Here is a 21,205-nt window from a genome sequence, read left to right on the forward strand (position 1 = left end):
GGGGAAGAATTAAAAAGGCAAGTAGATGAGTGATAACAAAAAAGAATGAAAAGAATATCAATAAATCTTTTTAAAATACACAGAAAAGAGCAGAAGGAAGTTAAGAAGAGGCAGAGACAAGCAGAAGAGTATTAAAACTACAATGTTTAAGTAGAAATACACTTATTTTTTAAAAAGCTGTATGTAGCAGGGATTCATGATTTCTTATGCAGTCCTCTTTTTTCTATTCTTTGTATAGGGAAATGTGCAAATTCGTTGATATTTGTCAAGGTCATATTGATGTTAAGATCATTATTGATGTCTGTCAGCAATAAAAAGGAAATTTTTATTTTAAATACCATTGCGGAGAAGGTTAGAGTTGTATGGTCTCCAGGCATGAAGGAATGGGCTATGCAAAGGCATAGAGATGATAGATATGTCCTGTGAGGAACATTTTAAAAAAACCCTATTTTGAGGAGTGTATATGTAATACTTGCTCTACTGTGTTAGGATGAGTTTCTGTGACTTATACATGAAAGGGAATAAAGTACAATAAGACTGGAAAGATGTGTAAAAATCAGATTTTGAAGGGCTTTAAATGACAACTAGAGGAGTTTGTATTTGATCCTAGGAAGCCACTGAAGCTTCATCTGCAGAGGAGTGACAATCAGATTTGTGCTTTAGAAATACCATTTTGGCAATTGTATAAAGGATAGGTGGGAGAAGGAAAGGATTTCTGGGAAGTAGAGCCATTAGGAAGCTATTAAAATAGTCCAGGTGAAAGATGAAGAGGGCATGAACTTGGGTAGTGACCATATGAACAAAGTCAGTGAGTGAGTCAGTCCATAAGCATTAAATAAGTACCTACTAGGTGACAGGCACTAGGCCTGGAGACAAAAATACAAAAGAGAAAGATAGTCCCAGCTCTCAAAAAGTTAACATCTCTTGGGCGAAGATAACAAACACCAAAAGAAAACTGAAAAGGGGTGTGGAGGAAGGGGAGAAGGGAGGAGAGAGTACATGCCATTCACCTCCTGACTGAGAGATTTAAATGCATTTACAAGACAAATCTTTATAGATGTGACCAATGGGAGAATTTATCTTGCTGGATTATGCAGCTATGTATTGAGTGCTTTATTTTTCAGGTTTTTTTATTAATGTGAGAGCAGGGAAGAGGCAATGGGAGGAACAAATTTTTAAAAAGAAAATCAACAGGATATTTATGCTATGGTATGCCACATTTATTTCAACATAATATATTGATATGCAATAGCAACCCTCTGAATTAAAATTCAGGTACTGAACCACAATGCCAAAAAAGAATAGTGGGAATAGTATTATTATATATTATTGATTTAAAATTTTAATGTTAAATTTTTATTAATTTATTGTTAATAAATGCTATTAACTATTAGGTCATTATTAATATCTTTTCCTACTTTAAAAAAAGTATTTCAATGCACTGCCTTAATAGAGTAAGATTGCTGTTGATATCAGTTATTGAGAATGAATGAGAAATATTAATTGAAAAAAATAAATGCACAAGATTTAAAGTGGACATCATTTGTATTTTTTAAATCATTTACACAGGTGGTACATAAAAAAAATTTTAAATATAAAAACAAATAAATGCTTAATGGATGTTCATTGTCTACTGAAGCTAAAAATTCCCCATAATCCTTCCAGTTCATACATATTATGAGCTACCTTTCCAGCTCTGGAGCATTCTAGGCTGCCAAACACCAGCAATTCCTTCCTCTGCGGAGCCCCTTCAGGAAGCTTTTCATCTTGAGAGAATATTAGTCAGACCTGGGCTCACAGCCTGTGGTTCTCACTCATGCCTGCTAGGTGGCACACTGGATAGATTGCAGAATCTGGAGTCAGGAAGATGAGAGCTAGCTGGGCAAATTACCTAACCTCAGTTTTCCCCTCTGTAAAATGGGGATGCTAATAGCACCTTCTTTCTTATCTTTGGAGGATAAAATGAGATATTTGTAAAGTGCTCCGCAAACCTTAAAGTACTAAATTAATGCTAGACATTATTACTATCGTTATTACCTGTGTGATCCTAAGCAAGTCTCACAACCTCCCTCAATCTGTTTCTTCATCTGTAAAATGAGAAGGACATACTTAGATGGCCTCTGAGGTCCCCCCTCCTGCACTAGAGACTGGTCCCATGCTTTCATGACACAGGGAACTCCCGCAGGAGGAACTCCCTCTACCACTGCAGGTAGAGACCTTCCCTGAACCTCCCAGGCTTATAGAGTTGCCTAGACTCTTACGCCCTAGAATGTAAATATATGACTAGATCAGGATTCGGTTCCCGGTTTTTTGGTTTAGCGGCCACCTTTCTATCCTCTCTTAAGCCACGTCAAACCTGCCCAGGGAGAAACCTGACTCCGCCCAGGGCTTTCCCCGATAGGCGGGGCTCAAGTAAACAGGAAAGCAAGCTAAGAGAAGGATGGAGTCAGCCCCGCCCCTACCTCCCCGCCCCGTACCCTAACTTCCTCCTTCTCCTCCAATCAGACCCTAGAACCTACGTCTTCCTTTTCCCGCCCAGTCACTTTGCCTCTGCGCCTGCGCTCGACCTTCCAGCCCTCTGTCCCACCCAGGATGGCTCTTAGGGGCCTTTACTCCGGGGGAGGAGAAATCATTTCCGCTTCCTGCGTCATGGCCGACTGTTGTCCAGGGGATGTTTCCGCTGCTACCGGCGGAAAGAGAGTACAGTTTGGCACTCGGTTCTTGAAGGATCCGTCCCGTGTTTTCCACCATAATGCCTGGTAACAGCCTCCCTCGCATCCAGCCCACATCCTTGCCTTCTCCTCCCCTTCCCCAACTTCTGCTCCTCCCTCAGCGTCGCCATGGAGACGGTCCTGGTGCAGCCCGAGTCTCCGGCTCGTCCCTCTCTGGCTGGAGGTCACGTGCTGCCGTTCCGGGAATCCCTTTTCTCCCCAGTCGGTCCCGCAGCCCTGCAGGATGGCGTGGGGAGGGTCGGCCCCGTGAGTCCCTGAAACACTCGTTCGCTTTTCTCCGACAGGGACAATGTGGAGTGGTCGGAAGAGCAGGAGGAGGCGGCGGAGAGGAGAGTCCGGGAAAACAGCGCCCAGCGGGTGCCTCCCGAAAAGCAAGGTGCTGCCGGGCCCCCGAGGGTCCTGTAACCTAGAGGGGTGGGGCGAGGGCCGGCAAGGATCGTACTCTTGGTTACGTTTGTCTTTAGGCATGTCAGGTCCCCCACACCTGGAAACACACACAATCTCACACACACACTCTGCTTCCTTCTTTTGAATTCTCAAAATTTTGTTCCTGTTATTCATTTTTTAATCTTTATTTGCACGGTTGTCTTCTTCCACCCCCACCCTCCTTAAATTATAAGCAGTTCAAGGTTAGGGTTTGTGTCTTATTTTTATGGAATCCTAGATTTAGAGCTGAAAGGGACGTAGAGGGCATTAGTGTCCACTAAATCAGTAGTGTCAAACTCATAGGAAGGAGGGCCGCTAAAGCCCGGCCAGGTGCATGTCGACTTAGAAAACCACATATTAACATTATCTGTTTTATTGTATTTTTATTTATTTTGTTAAGTATTTCTTAATTACATTTTAATGTGGTTTTGGAGCACTTGGGAGTGTTGCATTGCAGGGTTTAAGGCTTCTGCACTAATCCAAGGTCACTCTTAGGATAGAGCGCTAGTACAGGCAAATCATTTGCTATAGAAAAGGAACTTTCGTCAGGTTGTTTTATACATACATACGTACATACATATGTATATATGTATTTAGTTTTTGTGTTTGTCCAAAAAAAAAAACCAGCAATGGTGTCCTAAGGATCCCATTTTCAGCTTTTATCCCAATTGAGACACCTTTGTCAACAAGCATTTATTAAGCATTATGCTAAACCCTGGGGATCCAAAGAAAGCTGCCATCTGTGATGTTTTCATTGTAGATGAAAATTAATGTGATTTGACCTACTTAGTCACTTGAACAATATGCTTTGAAAATGTATTCTCTATGTGCCTGCCTGGATTATGAAGTGAGAGATCACTCAACAGGCATTTATTTATTAAGCCTTCAAGTCCCAGACACTTAAGGGGAATGAAGTAAATTTTATGTATTTATTTAGTACCAATCAGAAGAAGTAGCAGTGTTCAAATGTGAAATATCCTTAGAAAATAGGGTTAAGAACATTTATTTTCTCTCCTCCCCAATCCCTTTCCCCTGTAGAGCAATAAGGAGGGAAACCCTCATAACAAATATGCATAATCAAATAGCCCTGTCCAGAAATATTTATCTCATCCTATATTTTAAGACCGTCCTCTTTCTGGTAGGAGGTAGGTAGTGTGTTTACTTTTCAGTCATGGTTTGTCAGTGCACTGATGAGAGTTCTAAAGTCTTTCAAAGTTGTTGGAAAATAGAATGTTGTGTTAGAGCTGGCAGTTACCATCAAACACTGGGAGGAAGTATGGTCTAATAACTTTTACCCAAGAAAGTTCTGCCAGACAGGTAAAAAGAATTCCATTTCTAATAAGGAGATGAAACTAAGTAAAGAAGGAAGAGGAGCGTCTGATAAAGTACATACAGTGTGTCAGTGCAATACTCTTTGGGTAATAGGGCAGAAAATCAAACGCCAGTACTATCCTAAAGAATAAACACCTTCTCTGCAACCTGTGCTGTTTTTATTCTCTTCTGTCCTTTCATTCAGTAATTTTTTTTATTTCTCACAAGAGCGTTTTTCCTTTTAGCCAAAGTTTCAGTATCTCTGTCTGCTTTTTTAAAAATCTGAAGTAATTTGAGGACCTATTAATTTGAAACTGTGTTGGGAGAAGCCTTTCATATCCATAAATAAATTAATTCAATTAGATATCAAATATTTTGAAGGTGGATTTTTATGACAGGTGTTTTGTTTTTTTGTTTTTTTGCAGAAGTGCTTTGTAACCCTTAAAGCAATATATACATATGAGTTATAATTGTCTTTTTCTCTTTACAGTTGATTATGAGGTCAATGCACATGAATACTGGAATAACTTCTACAAAATCCATGAAAATGGGTTTTTCAAAGATAGACACTGGCTTTTTACTGAATTTCCTGAACTGACTCCTCGCCACAATCAAAGTAACCTGAAGAGCTTGCTGTTAAAAGACAGTGGCCATGAAATAATTGAACACAGAGGCTGTGGATTAATAGTATCTAATACTCAAGAGCAGCAAAAAACTTCTTCACATAGCCTTAATCATAAGGAGCAGAAGCACCCCATAGATGAAGCAACTCAGAATCTCTGTCATCTGGATATAAATACTGATGGCTTTCCTGGTTCCTCAGCCACCTACCGCATTCTAGAGGTAACTCTCATTCATCAAACTTTAAAATTTAAATAATGAAAATTTTATTGTACTTGGCACACTACAAATAACAGCAGACTAAAGACTGCTGCTGTTTGATGATGGCAGTGACAAAAATTAACCAGGCTTATGCCTCTGGGTTGATACTCATATCACTTTCGTGGGATCTTTTAAAACAAAAGTGATCCAGACAGTACCAGACCAAAATTTTAGAGATAAATCCATTCTGGAATGGATTACCTTCAAGTATATAGGGTTTCCCAAAAGTCTTAATACAGTTTTAAGCTATTAAAACTTGAACAGCATAACTTTAAAACTATTCAAACTTGACAAATTTAAAATTAAAACTGGTAGCCATCTCTAGGGTGGGGAGGGAGGAAAAAAGAAATTTATGTGATAACTTTATTATATATTTAAAAGGAATAACAAGTTGTCTATAATAGGTATGCAATTTCATGTGCAATTATCATTTTCTTATTACACTATGTTATAGAAATGCTTGTTTTATTCCATAAATTAAAAATAAAATTAAATAAATAAAAATTTTTTGAAACGGCAGTAAGGCTTTTGGGATACCCTGTAACCACCGGATGATGTTAACTAAAGTGATACTACAACAAGGTTGTGTGTTGTGTTATTTCAGTCATGTAAATGGTCCCAAGACAGTGCTGTCCTGTAGTGTTAAATCCTAAAGAGGGTTTGCAAGCCTTGAAGTAATTTCTACTCTCTACCATTTATAGTTCTAAGAGCTCAAAAGGTATTTTTAGGGTTTCCCAGACATGGGTAAAATTTCTTCAGTCTAAAATTGAACAGTGAGTGAAGGGAGATCCTAGAATTGAGAAAGTTTCTATGTAGTATAACTCCCAATACGCAACACTTCATAGAAATACTTGCCAAAAAATTTCAATCCAGTTTACTAGGGATTTTTCTGTGAGATTGTATTTCTGATTATATAATGAAAGTTATTAGCAAAATAGTGTTTGTCTTTGAGCCAATTTTGTAGAATGCTTATCTATTCCATAAAGTGAAATATAATTTCACTCTATTCTATACCAACTCTTTTTGCCCAGAGTGTGTGTACTGTTGTCTTTTAGACCTACTTCTTCTTAATGCCTAAGTTCAAATTGTTGTTTAGTAATCAACTTTCAGAAGTGGTGATTATATCTTGCCCAAAGTCCGTGGGTAGTGGTGGTGGGAGAGGAGTGGAAAAAAGAAAAAAGAACTTGTTACAAGCACATTATAACTGTAGTGGGTAAATCAGTAGAATAATTGGAAACTTTTATGAATAACAGTTCTTCCCTCTACAGGTTGGCTGTGGTGTGGGAAACACAGTCTTTCCAATTTTACATACTAACAAGTAAGTGTTGTAAAGTTTAAATATGACAGCAAAGAGATAGAAAATGAGTTTATTTTCAGTGCCCTAATGTAGTTTTAGCAAGTCCAGAAATTAAAGTATTATTTTAATATGTAATGCCTCTAAGGCAGAGGTTCATAACCTTTATTGTGTAATGGGCCCCTTTGGCACTCTGGTGGGGCCGATGGACCCCTTTTCAGAATTACACTTTTAAATGTGTAAAGTAAGTGTGTCGGATTACAAAAGAAATCAGTTATATTGAAATATAGTTGTCAATTTTTTAAAAATACCTCTTTTCTATAGCTCACCAAATTAGGGCCTACCAAAGGATTTCTTACCTAGACAGCTATCCTAAAGGTCCTCTACCTTAAGTCAAGGTGATAAAGATTGTTTCCTAATTTGCCCCTTCCCTGTTTGCCACAAAGGGTAAGGAATCACCCTCTTTTCCTCTTGTATTTTGCTCTCCATCCATTTCGGATCTCATACACCATCTTGATCCAGCCTCTCGAAGTAATTTTCTGTCATACCAGACATGCCTCAAACATATTCTACTAGCTGGATCATATTGATATTTTTTGATTGGTTGGTTGTTTTTTAAATCATATTCACTATATGCTTAATAAAAGGGGACTAGCTGAACAAAGAAAATTATAGTTACTGCCCTCGAAGATATTATGAGATGAGCATCAGATTAATAAACTGAGTTATTGTTACAGTACTAGGGTAGAAGTTGTACATCACCGTCATTGAAGTTTTTACAGGAAAAAAAGATCTAGGCGTGAGTGAGGAACACATTGCTGCATTATGAATTTACTAGGGAATGACCAAATAAAAGAGAGCAGGGAATCACAATTTAGTTATGATTTGTAATATTTAAATACATACAGATCTTAGAACATTTAATTTGTTTTGCCTTTTGAGCATGAGGAGTAAATTGCCCTTTAGCTTGAACAGTTAGTGTTTTATAAATTTGAGTAGAATGGATTTTAGTTATTGTTAATTTGAATTGCAACTATTGGGAAGTGATAAAAAGGTAAGTAATGTTTTAAAATGACCAATAAGTTATAGACATTTAATACAACAAACACCCTAAAGAGAATTGTTTGACTGTGTATCTGCCATACAAAGTAACTTGGCCCTACAAGACACAAGACTTCAGACATTATAAACAAGAATTTTAATCAGAATAGAACATAACAGCACTGATAACAACTAGTTTGTATCTGCTGCCATCACATGTATCAGTTCTAAAAACCCAACAAAGTGAAAAAGAACAAATGGAAATGTTGGCCAGTTTATCTACTTTTATACCACCTTTCCTTCTCTAACTAATAATTGTGTATGGAATAGAAATACAGTATCTTGCAGTTGCTAGTAAAATATGTCATTTCTATTTCTTTTGCTTATTTTAGTGACCCAGGACTCTTTGTGTATTGTTGTGACTTTTCTGCCACAGCGATAGATCTTGTCCAGGTAAGTGGCATACCACATATCAGCGACTTTCATATGCTTTTGAGGGAATTAAATCTGTTAAATATCTAAGGTATTTTGCAATATTCTCTTCATACTAAGGCTTAAAAGTAAAAAGGATTTTGTTGTTCCATCTAAAATATATATCTGCTTGACTCTTTGCTAAAGACCAGAATGGTGTGTTGCCATAGAAAGAACATGAGACTATCTCTGCTATTAACTCACTATATGGCTTTGATCAATCAATCAGCAAACATTTATTAAGCAACCTACTTTGTGCCAGGTACTGTGCCAGCCTCTCTGGGCCTCAGTTTTCTACTCTTAAAAAGAAGGGAGAAACCAAATACTCTCTAGATAGCCTTCTCTAAAATTTTGTGATTCAGTTTTATTTAACTTAATAAAATTTTATTAGGTTGCCTATTATGTATACAATTCTCAAGAGAGATACAAAAATAAATAAGATATGGTCCCTGTATTCAAGAGTTTACAATTGAGTAATACAGTATAGTAGCAAAAGGTATCTTAGCTTCTTTGATAACTAAATAACTGTATATTTACCATATAGAAGTTGATTTTCTTAGTGAATGTTATGGTTTTCTCTAATATTTTGCAGGCAGGAACATTTAAAAGACTAAAGACAGTTGAGGTTTTTTTTTTAACCTTGAATATTTTCATGTGTATTCTTAGTATCCTAAGATGCAGGTGTCCCCCTCCTTTTACTGAGCTGTCATCTTTTTTCCAGATCTCACTTCCTGTTGCATCAAGTGCAGCATTGGGTTAAATGATCAGATTAGGGAGCTAAAGGAGTTTAGTTTAGGGATTAACAATGCTCACTTAATTTAAAGTGTTTTCCTTTACCCTCTTACCCAGCCCATACATCACTAAGTTCCCTAAGTTACAAGTAAAGCACTTCTTCTAAGCATTACAGAGAGGCAGCATGTTATAGTAGAGAGCCATCCTTAAAACTGAGAAGATCTGGATTCAAGTCCTGCCTCCCAAGTGTATTCGCTTTGTAACCCTGGGCAAGTCATTTAACTTCTCAGTGTTCTAGGTGACTCTAATACTGTATTTTGCAGAGAAAATGCTGCCCTGCCTTAGTAGACAGTCTCTTCACCAAGGAGTTGCCTTTACTAATGAAATCACAGGCCTGCTCCCTATCCGTATAGCATTAGAGCAATCATTCAGTGGATAATCATTGCATTTCCTGCAAGGCATGTTTCTCAATGTTATTGTTAACACTTCCATCCTTTTTGTCCCTATTGAAAATGTTGCTACAGACAAATTCGGAGTATGATCCTTCTCGATGTTTTGCCTTTGTTCACGATCTGTGTGATGAGGATAAGAGTTACCCAATGCCCAAGGAGAGTCTTGATATCATTATTCTCATCTTTGTCCTTTCATCAATTGTCCCAGACAAGTAAGTCTTAGATCTTTCTGAAATAGGGAACTCTATAGTGGGTCACAAAGACAAAACTCTGCTCAGTGATCATGTCTTCTGTATAAAACTTAGTATATCTGGGGACTCTAGATTGAAAATAAATCAAATATTATCTGTAGAGGCAGTGAGTGTTTCTTAGCAATTGTCATTTCCCCCTTCAAGCTGCTCCTGGAACCATGGAAGAAATAACAAAATCCCTAAAGTGTGTCTTCTTTCTAATTCAGTTGTTAAAACCTTGTCCTGTGTCATCAAAAGATTAAGCAAACGAATGAAGCAATTTGTAAACTATGAAGTGCTATGTAAATAGCATCAATCATTATCGCATACCTTCAGAGACAGTTTAACATAGTGAATATAAAGCCAGCCTTGGAGTCAGGAAGACCTGGGATTGAGTCCTTGCTCTTGATGCATGGTAGCTGTATGATACTCAGACTTGGCGAGTTACTTAACCTATTAGTGATCCAGACAACTCTGGTAAACTACAAATTGCAGAATAGTTGCCAGTGGGGGGAGTTTCCATACTGGGAGTTACCTATACCGATGAAATTATAACTCCAGACACCAAAAATAATTGCCTTCCTAATTAAACTCTCAAAAGAGCTTAATCACAGTCATCTGTAGACATAGGAAATTGATGACCAGTGTCATTTTCATAACAACTCTTCATATACTTTTGTTTTCTGTCTGTCTATGTCCCTTTCTTCCCCCCTCCCCTGCCCCATACACACACTCATTCTTTCTCTTTCACACATATACGCATATCCTTCCCCCTCCTAAAGAAGCTTCTTTGGTATGAGTCAACTTGATCAGTTCCTTTGGCCAGGATGGTCAGACACCCTAATTAGCAGGATAATCTCAGCTACCAACAAAGTAAATAGGTGGGATGAATGCTGGAGTGGATTCTACAGATTCTACACATACCCTCAAGTACCCTTCATAATACCTCTAACATCCTGTGACCTACCTTAATGATTACATAGCCTTTTCCCCTTTCCTTCCCTCCTCACCTCCATCCCCCTGTGGTGTCATTCTGCCACCTTAGCCTCATTTTTTTGAGTCTTGACTACTTCTCCACATTCAGTAATACTTTCTCCAACTGCAAACATCTCTACTTATATGTTTTACTTTAGTTAATAGAGAAGAAAATGGGCTTTATAGTTATAGAAGTTTTCAAGAGTGGGAAAAGAAACACTTATTGGCTAAATGGGAGAGGATTAAAGACAACCTTTCTTTACTTCATAATTTTTTCCTAGGGCTAAACTGGGCTATCAGTCAAATTCATCTTCAGCAATTCAGTGAATATTAATAAGTACTAATATATTGGGTACAAGGTACTGTACTAGATAGATTTAATAAATGCTTTTTGAATCAAATTGAATTAAAAAAACAGTCACTGCTCACAAGCAGCCCATGTTCTACTTGGACTAAAGGGTAGGATTGACAACAGTACAGCATTAAGAGGAAAGTCAAAGAGAAAGAGCATTAATAACTTGAGGGATCAAGGAAGGATTCCTAGAGGAAGTGGTAATTCAGCTAACCCTTTAGGAAGATAAGGATCCTAAAAGGTAAAAATGATAAGAAAGTTCAGCCACAAGACAGCTTGTGAAGGCACTGAGGTAGAGACGGGTGTTGAGTTCAGGGAACATCAGCTAATAGTCTAAAGAACATAAGGTCTGTAAGAGGATTAGTATGACAAAGCTAAAAAGATAGGTGGGAGCCATTGGAAGGCCTTAAATGCCAGGCTGAGAGTTTTCTGTTCTAGCCTATTGGCACTGGAGAGCCATTGCAGGTTTTTGAACAGTAGAGCAACTTGGTCAAACCCTTAACATAGGAAGATCATTTTGGTGGCTGTTGGATTAGAAAGGAAGGGAAAATTTGGGAATAGGGCAATTAGGAGCCTATGACAGCATTCTAGGTAAGAGGTAATGTGGTTCTGAACTGGGCTGGTTGCTGTTTTGAGTGGACAACAGGGGTTGGGTACAAGAGATGAGGTAGAATCACAATGATTTGGCAACTGATTGAATATGAGGATTGAGGAAGAAGGAAGAGACAAAAATATTTGAAAGTTTGCAAGTTTAGTACACTGGGGAAATGGTATTGCCCCCAACACAAAAAAGAAAGTTTAGAGAAGGAACAAATTTAGGAGGAAGTTAATAAAGCCATTTAGACATTCTGAGTGAGGTCCTGGCAAAACATCCAGGCAGCACTAGATATATAAATTTAAGAGTCATTGATATAGAGAAGGTCATGGAACCCCTGGTAGAAAGAATAGAGAAGAGGGTCAAGGACAGAGCTGGGAGACAGGAGATGGAGGATTATCCTGCAGGGGATACTAAGAAGGAGCAGTTAGGTAGAAGGACTGAGAGCAGTGTTCATACAAGCCAAGAGAAGAAAGAATATCCTGAAGAGGGTGTGGTCAGTAGTCTAAGGGACTCTTGGTACTTCAATATGCATTAAAAATATTACAAAGAGTTGGCCAGTTGAAGATCTTTGGCTTTTTATTTTTTCTCTCCACATAATTCAAAATAAAAAGGGAGAGAGAGGTATAGGACACTAGCTGGCAGGCATGGTAGGATCTAGTGAAGGGTTTTGGTTTTTGTTTTTTTAAGGAGCTTAGACATGTTTATAGGTAGCAGGGAAGGAGCCAGTATATAGAAAAAGATTAAAGTTTAGAGAGTGTGAATGATGAGAGGAACCATCTGATGGTGAAGATGAAACGTGATAGGGCCAAGGGAACATGGAGAGAGGATGTCCTTGGCGAGTAGAAGGGTTGTCTCATTAAAGACTAAGACAAGATAAGGACAATTACAGGAGATGTGAAATGAGAAAGAGTTGAACAGGGAGCTCTCAGTGAATAGTCTCAGTTTTTTGTTTTTTGTTTTTTGTTTTTTTGGTGAGGGGTATGATGTGACGTCCTCAGCAGTGGGTACAGAGGAAGGAGTAGCATGGGGCTTGAAGACAATATCATGTCTACCTTGAGTCCTCTCCAAGCTAAATATCATCACTTCCTTCACCCAGTCCTCTTATGGAATAGATTCAAGACTTTTCAATGTCCTTCTTAAACTGTGGCACCCAGAACTGACCACTATATACTCCAGATACAGTATGGTCATGACAGTGTATAGTAGGACTCTGATTCCTAAATGTACAGTTTATTTCCATTGATTGCATCATATCTTGGCTGCTTTCCAAAGCATAATGCTAATCTCATTTACATGCCTTCAAATGTTACTGTTGGGTAAGCTCCTTTGGAGAAGGTTTCATGTAGATAACTCATCCCATCCATGCTTTATGGATTCTTGTAAATTTTAGCTAGGAAGGGTGGCAATTTTAATTTTTTTGCTTCTCATCTCCTTCTATATCTTGGGGATCCACCTTAGTTTGGACCTCTGGCTCTTTTAACCATTGGCTGCAGTAGTCAGTATTTGACTTTTTGTGCTATCTTGGTTTCATTTTTCTAGATAATGCAAGTTTTGACAGTGTGTGAAAAGAAATTCCCAGTGCTAATAGATTCACCCTTTCTTTTATGTAATTATCACTGCCTTTAGATTATCTCTAGTTAGTTTCAGGTACTCTACCGTTGAACTTTAGATATTTTAAATTAGTTTAACCTCCTTATCAAAGCATTAATTTTTAATTGAAGCTTAAACTGATTAGATAGCATTTAAATTTTGTCTTATTTTAATCTCTTTGGAAAGCTACAGTAGAACTCTGTTATGGCAAGCTTAACTTTATCATTTCACTCACGTAATAGGACAACTCATGTTCTCTGAAACATCAATATGTACTTCATGTAAGACTGTATATCTATAAGACAGACATTGTTCCTATTTCTGGTGTATAGGGGGAATAGCCAGACAGGACATGAGCCATCCAGGTATAATAGGTTTGGAGGTAGGCCAAGAGTTGAGGACACTACCTGCCAGAAGGCAGAGCGAGTCAGGGGTTTAGAAACCCTTAAAACAAGACAGAGACCAAGAGATTTGTAGTTAATGATGGTCAGATGTGTGCCATTAATCTGAACGCCAAGTAGTATAACAGTAGAGGAGGCTAGGGAGATTTGTCATTTTCTGTTGGTGGCAAGTCAAAAACTTAGGAGCCAGAGAGTTAGTCAAGACAGTTTAGAACAGAGATGTGTTAAGGGATCAACAATCGGAAAGGTCACATAGTTCAAGAAAATGACCTAAGTAATCAGAAACACCAAAGTGAGCCTGATCCTAGGGAAGGATCCAGTTACCCTCTAACTTCTTTTTATGCTTCTTACTGGGTTGCCTTGGGCCAACAGGTGTATTTGGGAAGCATTTGCAACCAGAGAAATGCCTGTGCACCCTGATTCTGACTAGTTAAGAGACAAAAACTAAAACTATAAAATGGTTCCTATCTTAAAGAGGTTCTACTGTATTTTTTAGTGTTGAATGAAGAGAATGCCCTGTCATTAGGGAGAACTTAATTTCTTTATTGCCTTTTCCCCCTTTCTTCTTTCCCTTCCCCTCACTTGCCCAGGATGCAAAATGCTGTCAGCCGACTGAGCTATCTTCTGAAACCTGGAGGGATGATTCTCTTGCGAGATTATGGCCGTTATGACATGGCTCAACTCCGATTTAAAACAGGTATTGCTGGATGCATAGTTTTTTAAATTACATCTACTGGTCTATTCTGTTCTAGAGTCTATCTTGTCCTTTGTAGGGGAAAAGATAGCAGGTATTTCAGAATACCCTGTGTAGCCAAGAAAGAATGATGTTCTCTGCCTAGGAAAAATATCTTCTTGCACAGTTATTAGTATTTGAGTATCTTCATATAAAAGAGAAACATTAGCCATGTGACCTTTGCAACATATCAGTCTCTTTTTCAGGTCGATGTTTGTCTGAAAATTTTTATGTGAGAGGTGATGGTACCAGAGTTTACTTCTTCACACAAGGTATGATATGCCTTCCACTTTGCTGTGTTATACACAAGATCCTTTTACTCTCGTGGCTTAAACAGACCACAGATGCTTTGCAAGTATTGCCAAAAGGAACACCTTAACTGTTAGAATTATTTAATGACCCAGGAACTCCAGGCAGAAGGTACAAATGAATATGCTGACAAATTTTCTGATGGAATGGCATTTTAGAGCTGAAGTGAAGCACTCTGTGCCACTGGTATCAACAAATGTCATCTTTAGTAGTTATTGGTGCTACTCCCACATTCATCATCAGCTTGTTCTTTTGCTCTCTCCTCTTTCTCAGACTCCTCTTTTCTTATTTTCTACTCTCTCTTCCCTTTCCTCCTCAGCCCCTTCCTCCTATCCATTCACTTCTTCCCTTTTCCCCTCCATCTCTCTCTCTCCCACTCCCCTCCACCTGTATTACCTACAGGTATTGCCCACTCCTGCTTTGGGCCCTGAGGTTGCTAACTTTTCTTAATTTTAAGTGATCTCTGGATTCCCATTATATTGGCTAACATGCTACCCTGTGTCCATAGGTATCCGTTTTCTTTAAGTTATTAGCTGAACAATAGTGAAGTTTCTCTCTTTCAAGACTGTCAATGGTTTTAGGTTTGCATATTTCACACTCCCCAGAGCTTCTCAGATATCCTTGGCCTGCAGTTAATGAGGTGGTTACAGTGATGGAATGGGATGTGGACATTTATCCCCACCACCATTCTGAGAAGTTTTGTTTCTAATCCAGCCCTCCATCTCAGTCAGTTCCCTTTGCCCAGATGTTTGATCGGTGTTCTAGATGATTACAAAACAGCAGCTAGCTCCCTTTTTTGCTAGCCTCCTCCTTATACAAAGCCTGATAGCTCCTTAGTCTCCCCCTCTCTTTACTCCAAGCTGCAAAACAATTAAAGGGATAAAGGACATGCACAGACAGCCTGTTAGGGGACATAATATAGTCAGAAGCTCTGTACTCCAAATGGTCAGAAAAAAGCTTTCCTCCTTCCATCTGCATTGACCTGTGTCAGTTTCCTTATCTATAAAACAAGATCTCCAAGGTCCCTTCCAGCTATTAAAAATGTGATTCTTCACAGACACTCCTTTGTTGTACTTTGATCTGTCAGACTCCAATGGCCTCATAAATCATACTCTGCCGTATCTTTTCCCTACTTAAAAAAAGAGGTAAGCTTTTATTATAGGGACACACACACACACACACACACACACACACACACACACACAGAGGTATATGTATGTAGTGAAAGCATTCAAAGCATAGTACTTCCACAACGAAACGCCCTTAAACTAGGGATTCACTATGTTTGCCACTGATCTCTTCTGCCACGACCAACCAAGGAAACACAGAGAATTTTCCTAAAAACTTGAACCTCGGGATCTAAACCTAACCTCATTCCCATTCCATGTACCAGGTTCTCCATAGTATATCACTAGCACATTATAACCATTTTTCAGCCTTTTTAGATGTAAAACCTACTTTTGCTGCCATCTGAAGTATTGGACAGTTAAAGCAATACACAGATTTGTAAATTATAGTCAGAGATTCTGCTCGGTACTACATCTCATGAATCATTTGCTAATGTGCCACCTTTTATTAAAAGCCTTTCCTGAACCCCCTAGTTGTTAGTGTTCTCTTCTCAAATAACCTTGTGTTTACTTAACTCTTCAATTGATTGAGCCTCATGTAGAATGTAAGCTCCTTCTGGGCAGGGACTGTTTGTCATGTCTGTCCTTGTATGTATCACTTAGCACACTTCATATAGTAGACACCTAATAAAGTTTGTTAAATTGAGTTGAAATAAGCATGTCCACCTGGGTTTTCTGGTTCTGACATGTTTGACACACATCTCCCCAGCCTGTATCATCTCTCTTGGTCCTAGTCTTTTGGCTAAGGAAGGCTCCTGGGCTTCAGCTATAACTCTAGTTTCGAACAAAAATTGTTATTTTGGAGACAGCTGATTGTTATCTCCTATATTCTACAATTCCCGTATTCTGAATTCCTCACCTGTAGATACACCCAATTTACAAACAGCCCATCTTCAGCTCCGACTTTTGTAGACTTTTCAAACGTTTGTTCCCCTTATCTGTCTTTTCCTTCTCTCTGCCTGCCAGTGTCTTTACCTTGTGGTTGCTCTGTTTCTTCTGCCCTAGTAAAGATTTACTTTACTATAATTACAACAAATGCATTTACCCAAGTTCTACACATTTATAGAGTTTACACGTGGTTTTCATTCACACATTTACAGAGTTCTAATCTCAACCAAATTAGGGTATACTTAGAACAGTGGTCTCCAAAGTGGGGGCTATGAATTAAAGAGTGGGAAGATGAGTAGCATTCCACCCTTCTCATAACAGATCATGGGGCTTGTTTCTACAAAGCCACATCTACTCTTTCCTCCTAACACTTCCCCACGTTGGCCCTCTTCCTCTGCTGTGAAGATCTGTATCATCAATTTCACCATGTGAATGAATGAAAATCCATTTAAATATTTACTGTGTGCTAAGTGCTAGAGATACAAATAGAAAAATCAGGATAATCCCCATCCTCCAGAAACTCATGCTTTGATGGGGTAGATAAAACATGTAAGAAAATTTAGCTTCAAGGTAGATGAAGGTTCAAAAGTTCTAAGGGTCCAGCAGTGAGGTTCATGGTAAGATCCAGAGGTTCTTAAAGTGCCTCAGCAGCGCATATGGAAGTGCCCAGGGGTCCAGAGGACATCCCAGCAAGGCAGATGGTAAAGTTTAATGATCCTCTGTTTTCACCAAAAGAATTGTCACTGATGACTCATCAATGTGATATGAGCAGCCATATTGCTTTTCCTTCCCAATAGCCCAGTGGGTCTGGGTGAACTGAAGTTGGAGGAGTGAAGGGAAGATAAGGGGAAGGAAGAGTGCCTTACCCTGACTGCCTTGTACCTTGCTCTTCCACACTTCCCTAATAGCATCAAGGGTACCACTATCCTTTTAGTCATCGAGGTTCACAACCTAAGTGACATCTTAAACTCATGGCTTTGTATTCCCACATATCTAACTGTTTTCCAAATGTCATCATTTCTAGTTCAAAATAGGACGATAGATAGCTAGAAGAGACCATTGAGTTCAACCCACTAGTGTTACAGATGAGGGCAGTGAGGCACAAAGAGGTTAAGAGACTTTTCTAGTCATACAGCTAGTGTTTGAGATAGAATTGGACTTAGGTCCAATTACTTAACTTCAAAGTCTAGTGCTCTGTTTACTTCTCTTCTTTCTCATCTGCCTTCTTCTTGTTGTTCTTGTAACCATCACCCTGGTTTAGCTCTTACCACCCATCACCTTATCTTTTGCAGTAGCCTCCTAATCAGTTTCCCTGCCTCTGGTCTCTTTCCTCTCCAGGCTATTGTCCATACAGCTGCCAAAATGATTTTCCTAAAGGGTAGGTCTGACCATATTGTTGTCCTACTCTAGGTTTTCCCTATTGCCACTAAAATCAAAAATCAAGCATTATGTCATGTTTGTCTCATTTTTAAAAATACGGCAATAGTACTTGCATTTAATTTGTAATTAAATTACACAATCCAGACTTTTGGAGACTATTGATTTAGCATGTTCGAATTTGTGGAAGGATGGCAGGCATTTCATCATAGAAAAATCTTAAGAGTTTGGGTTAATATGAGGTATGGTGAACTGAATGTTTTTCTGTTGGACAAACAATTTTGCCAATATTATCTTTCCTAAACCAGATGAACTAGATACACTCTTCACTACTGCTGGATTGGAAAAAGTTCAGAACATGGTGGATCACCGGCTCCAAGTGAACCGGGGAAAACAGCTGACAATGTATCGAGTTTGGATCCAGTGCAAATACCGCAAACCCTTTTCCCCAAACACAGGCTGAGAGGAAACAACTATTTATCTTGTTAGACATTGGAATGAGTATTGCAGTAACAAGTGATATGTTTCTGTGCCTTTTTATAAGAATGGAGGATTTATGTGATCACAGTGTTATATGTCAACTTCTTGTGGAATATTTTAAGGATCTATAGATCAGAAAGCTTTCAATTTGAAAAATTATTTTTTATCTACAATTCTTATTTGAGCACTTCTTTTGACTTTGTATGTTTGCAAAGTGCTTTAGGACTGGTTTTATTCGTTTCATACTTTCTTTGCCTGATGTCTTAATGGAAGCCTTGCTATGTCTTAACACCTCAAAAACATTATCTGTGGGAATCTTGAAATGTGTAAACTCCAAGGAGTTAATTTACAACAAATCTTCAACTTAGCCTTTGGCACCATATTTATTGTACTGTGTACTAGAGTTAAGATAAGATATTGGGCCAAACTTCCTGTCATTAGGATTTTTTTTGTTGGTTTGTTTTTTAATAAAAATGAACAAATGAATCCATCAGAGTATAAGTGTAGATCATCTTTGAAGCACCTTCTTGGTCTTACAATTCAAATTTTGTCGATGACTTAGTTTGGAGAAAAGATAAGGAGAGAGATAAGAAAAGTTATTCTGATCTTGAGATTAGTTAACTAAAGAAGTTTTTGTTCTTTCATGACTTTAGATTTATGCTACATTTATGAAGGTTAGAGCTTGATACAGTGGAAGACTTTTTGTATTTGTAATAAGTGTAGACCTGATTTTGAATCCTTAATTAGCCTTGTGGCCATACATGAGTTATTTTAACCCTTCTGAGCCCTTTACATCACTTGTAAAATGGGACAGTGCTCCTTGAGATCCAGACATAAATTTCCTGTATCCGTGTATTGTAGAATATGAGTCCATTTTGGGAACTTCATCTAGGATAATTTTGAGGCGCCTCATATTTGGAAGACCCACTTACAAGATTCTCCATCTAGTATTCTCATTCTTAAGTATCCTAGTTTTGCCTTCAGGAGTCACCTAATGCAGAAGTTCTTAACATGGAGCAGGCAAACTTCATTTTTTTAATATATATTTTAAATATATATATTTTTAATATATTTAATATACTTTTTAAATATATTATATATTTTTAATATATATTTCAATATCATTGGTTTCCTTTATAGTCCTGTTACTTTTTATGCATTTTAAAACATTATTCTGAGAAGAGGTCCATTAGTTTCACGACTGCCACAAGAGTCCATGACGCAAAAAAAGGTTAAGAACCCCTGCACTAGAGAAAAAAAATTTCTCTTTTATATTATAATTGAGTAGTCTTTTTTCTGATATACCCTCACATCAGTTACTTTTGAGCTAACTTTTTTTGTTTGAATGCTTAAGAACTAATACCTGTTGTATTACTGTACTCATTTGTTCAAGATCATCCAACTAGTTTGTTTCATAATGCAGCTACTCAGAGCAGTGTGAATTTTGCATTCTTGATTTTTACATCCCTAAAATGCTGGTGTTTAGCATTTCACTGAGATCACACTTATGATATCTTCTAAATATATTTTATTTTGTTTTGTTTTTAAGCAGACCTAGCCAATTCTTTTTGTCACATGAGTACAAGCAAGTTGTCTAAGATCTTTGTGGACCGTTGGTCTATGAGAGAATGCTTTCCTGCTATATTAGATATCCCAAGTAATGGATCTTCCACATGTTTATTCCCACTCTGGAAACCCTACAGCCCTTTGAGGCCTTTCTGAGTTTGTTTTCCTTTTAAGTTAACTTGTCCTAGTGAAGGGTGAATTAAGAGCTTGATTTAGATTCTACTAATGTATTGTTGGGGATCCTTTGGTGAAATTTCAGGTGCTCTATGAAATAGGGACCTAGAGGAAATTTATATCTGCACCTCCAGTGAGTTGTGCCTAACTCACAGGCTAATGCAGATGATATATACAATGTCCCCTGCAAACCTCACTGTCAGTTGTCAATCAAAAAACATTTACTAATGCATTATTATTTGGCAGGCCCTGTGCTAAGCTGTGAGGGATACAAAGAAAAGCCAAAACAGTCCCTTGATTGGACTTCGCGTTTTAATGAGGGAAGCTAGAGAGAGAATTTTTTTATTTTGAGAACTATTTCAATATCATTAGTTTCCTTCATAGTCCTATTACTTTTTATGCATTTTAAAACATTTTAATGGGGGATGCTAGAGAGAGAGATATCTATATAGATATACTGAAGTCTGCACAGATAATAACCTGGATACAAAATCAAGTCTTCTGACTCCAAATACATTGCTTTTACTATACTTCAGCATTTGAAAAAGATCAAAAGATGTGTAACAAAAAACTTGGGCTGCATAAGGAGATTCCACACTCACTTTCCAGAAAAACAAATTGTCTTTCTCGGTTGAAAATGGGGAAAAGCTATGATCACTGTAGACATTTCTCATTTTTTACTGTTGGAATGGATACAGGAATGCCATGTACCTTGCCTCATCTCTGAATGGCCTGATGAAATAAGTAACACATCTCAACAAGTTTAAAGTAATTTAGGCTATTTTGTTTTATTAGATCTGGCTGTCACTGCCAGAGTTGAAAGACTAGTCTCTCCCTGCCTTCTTACACATAGACTCATAGATTTAGACTTGGAAGGGACCGTAGAGGGTCACGTAGTCCAACCTACTCTTTTTACAGACAGTTTACTGAAGTTCAAAGAAATGGAATAGGCAGTTAGGTGGCTCAATGGTTAGAGCACTGTGCTTGGAATCAGGAGGACTCATTTTCCTGAGTTCAAATCTAGCCTCAGACTGGGCAAGTCACTTCACCCTGTTTGCCTCAGT

At 38.1% G+C, this 21,205-nt stretch overlaps 1 protein-coding gene across 3 annotated transcripts; it reads left to right on the forward strand.

Moving 5' to 3' along the window:
* Positions 1 to 2,616: 2,616 nt before the first annotated feature.
* On the forward strand, positions 2,617 to 18,897 carry METTL2A (methyltransferase like 2A). 3 transcript variants are annotated; one of them, XM_027873403.1, is made up of 9 exons: positions 2,617 to 2,759; positions 3,017 to 3,108; positions 4,960 to 5,312; positions 6,620 to 6,669; positions 8,079 to 8,139; positions 9,414 to 9,553; positions 14,078 to 14,184; positions 14,415 to 14,492; positions 18,230 to 18,897. In XM_027873403.1, exons 1-9 carry the CDS (start codon positions 2,650 to 2,652, stop codon positions 18,382 to 18,384), a joined length of 1,146 nt encoding a protein of 381 aa, XP_027729204.1. In that variant the 5' UTR covers positions 2,617 to 2,649; the 3' UTR covers positions 18,385 to 18,897. The 3 variants fall into 3 exon arrangements, with proteins under 3 accessions (XP_027729204.1, XP_027729206.1, XP_027729207.1); XM_027873405.1 differs by having other exon boundaries at positions 14,427 to 14,492; XM_027873406.1 differs by lacking the exon at positions 3,017 to 3,108 and having other exon boundaries at positions 2,672 to 2,759.
* Positions 18,898 to 21,205: the final 2,308 nt, after the last annotated feature.

Source organism: Vombatus ursinus, unplaced genomic scaffold (genome assembly GCF_900497805.2).
Source record: "Vombatus ursinus unplaced genomic scaffold, bare-nosed wombat genome assembly UNPS02014801.1, whole genome shotgun sequence".
NCBI classification, from domain to species: Eukaryota; Metazoa; Chordata; class Mammalia; order Diprotodontia; family Vombatidae; genus Vombatus; species Vombatus ursinus.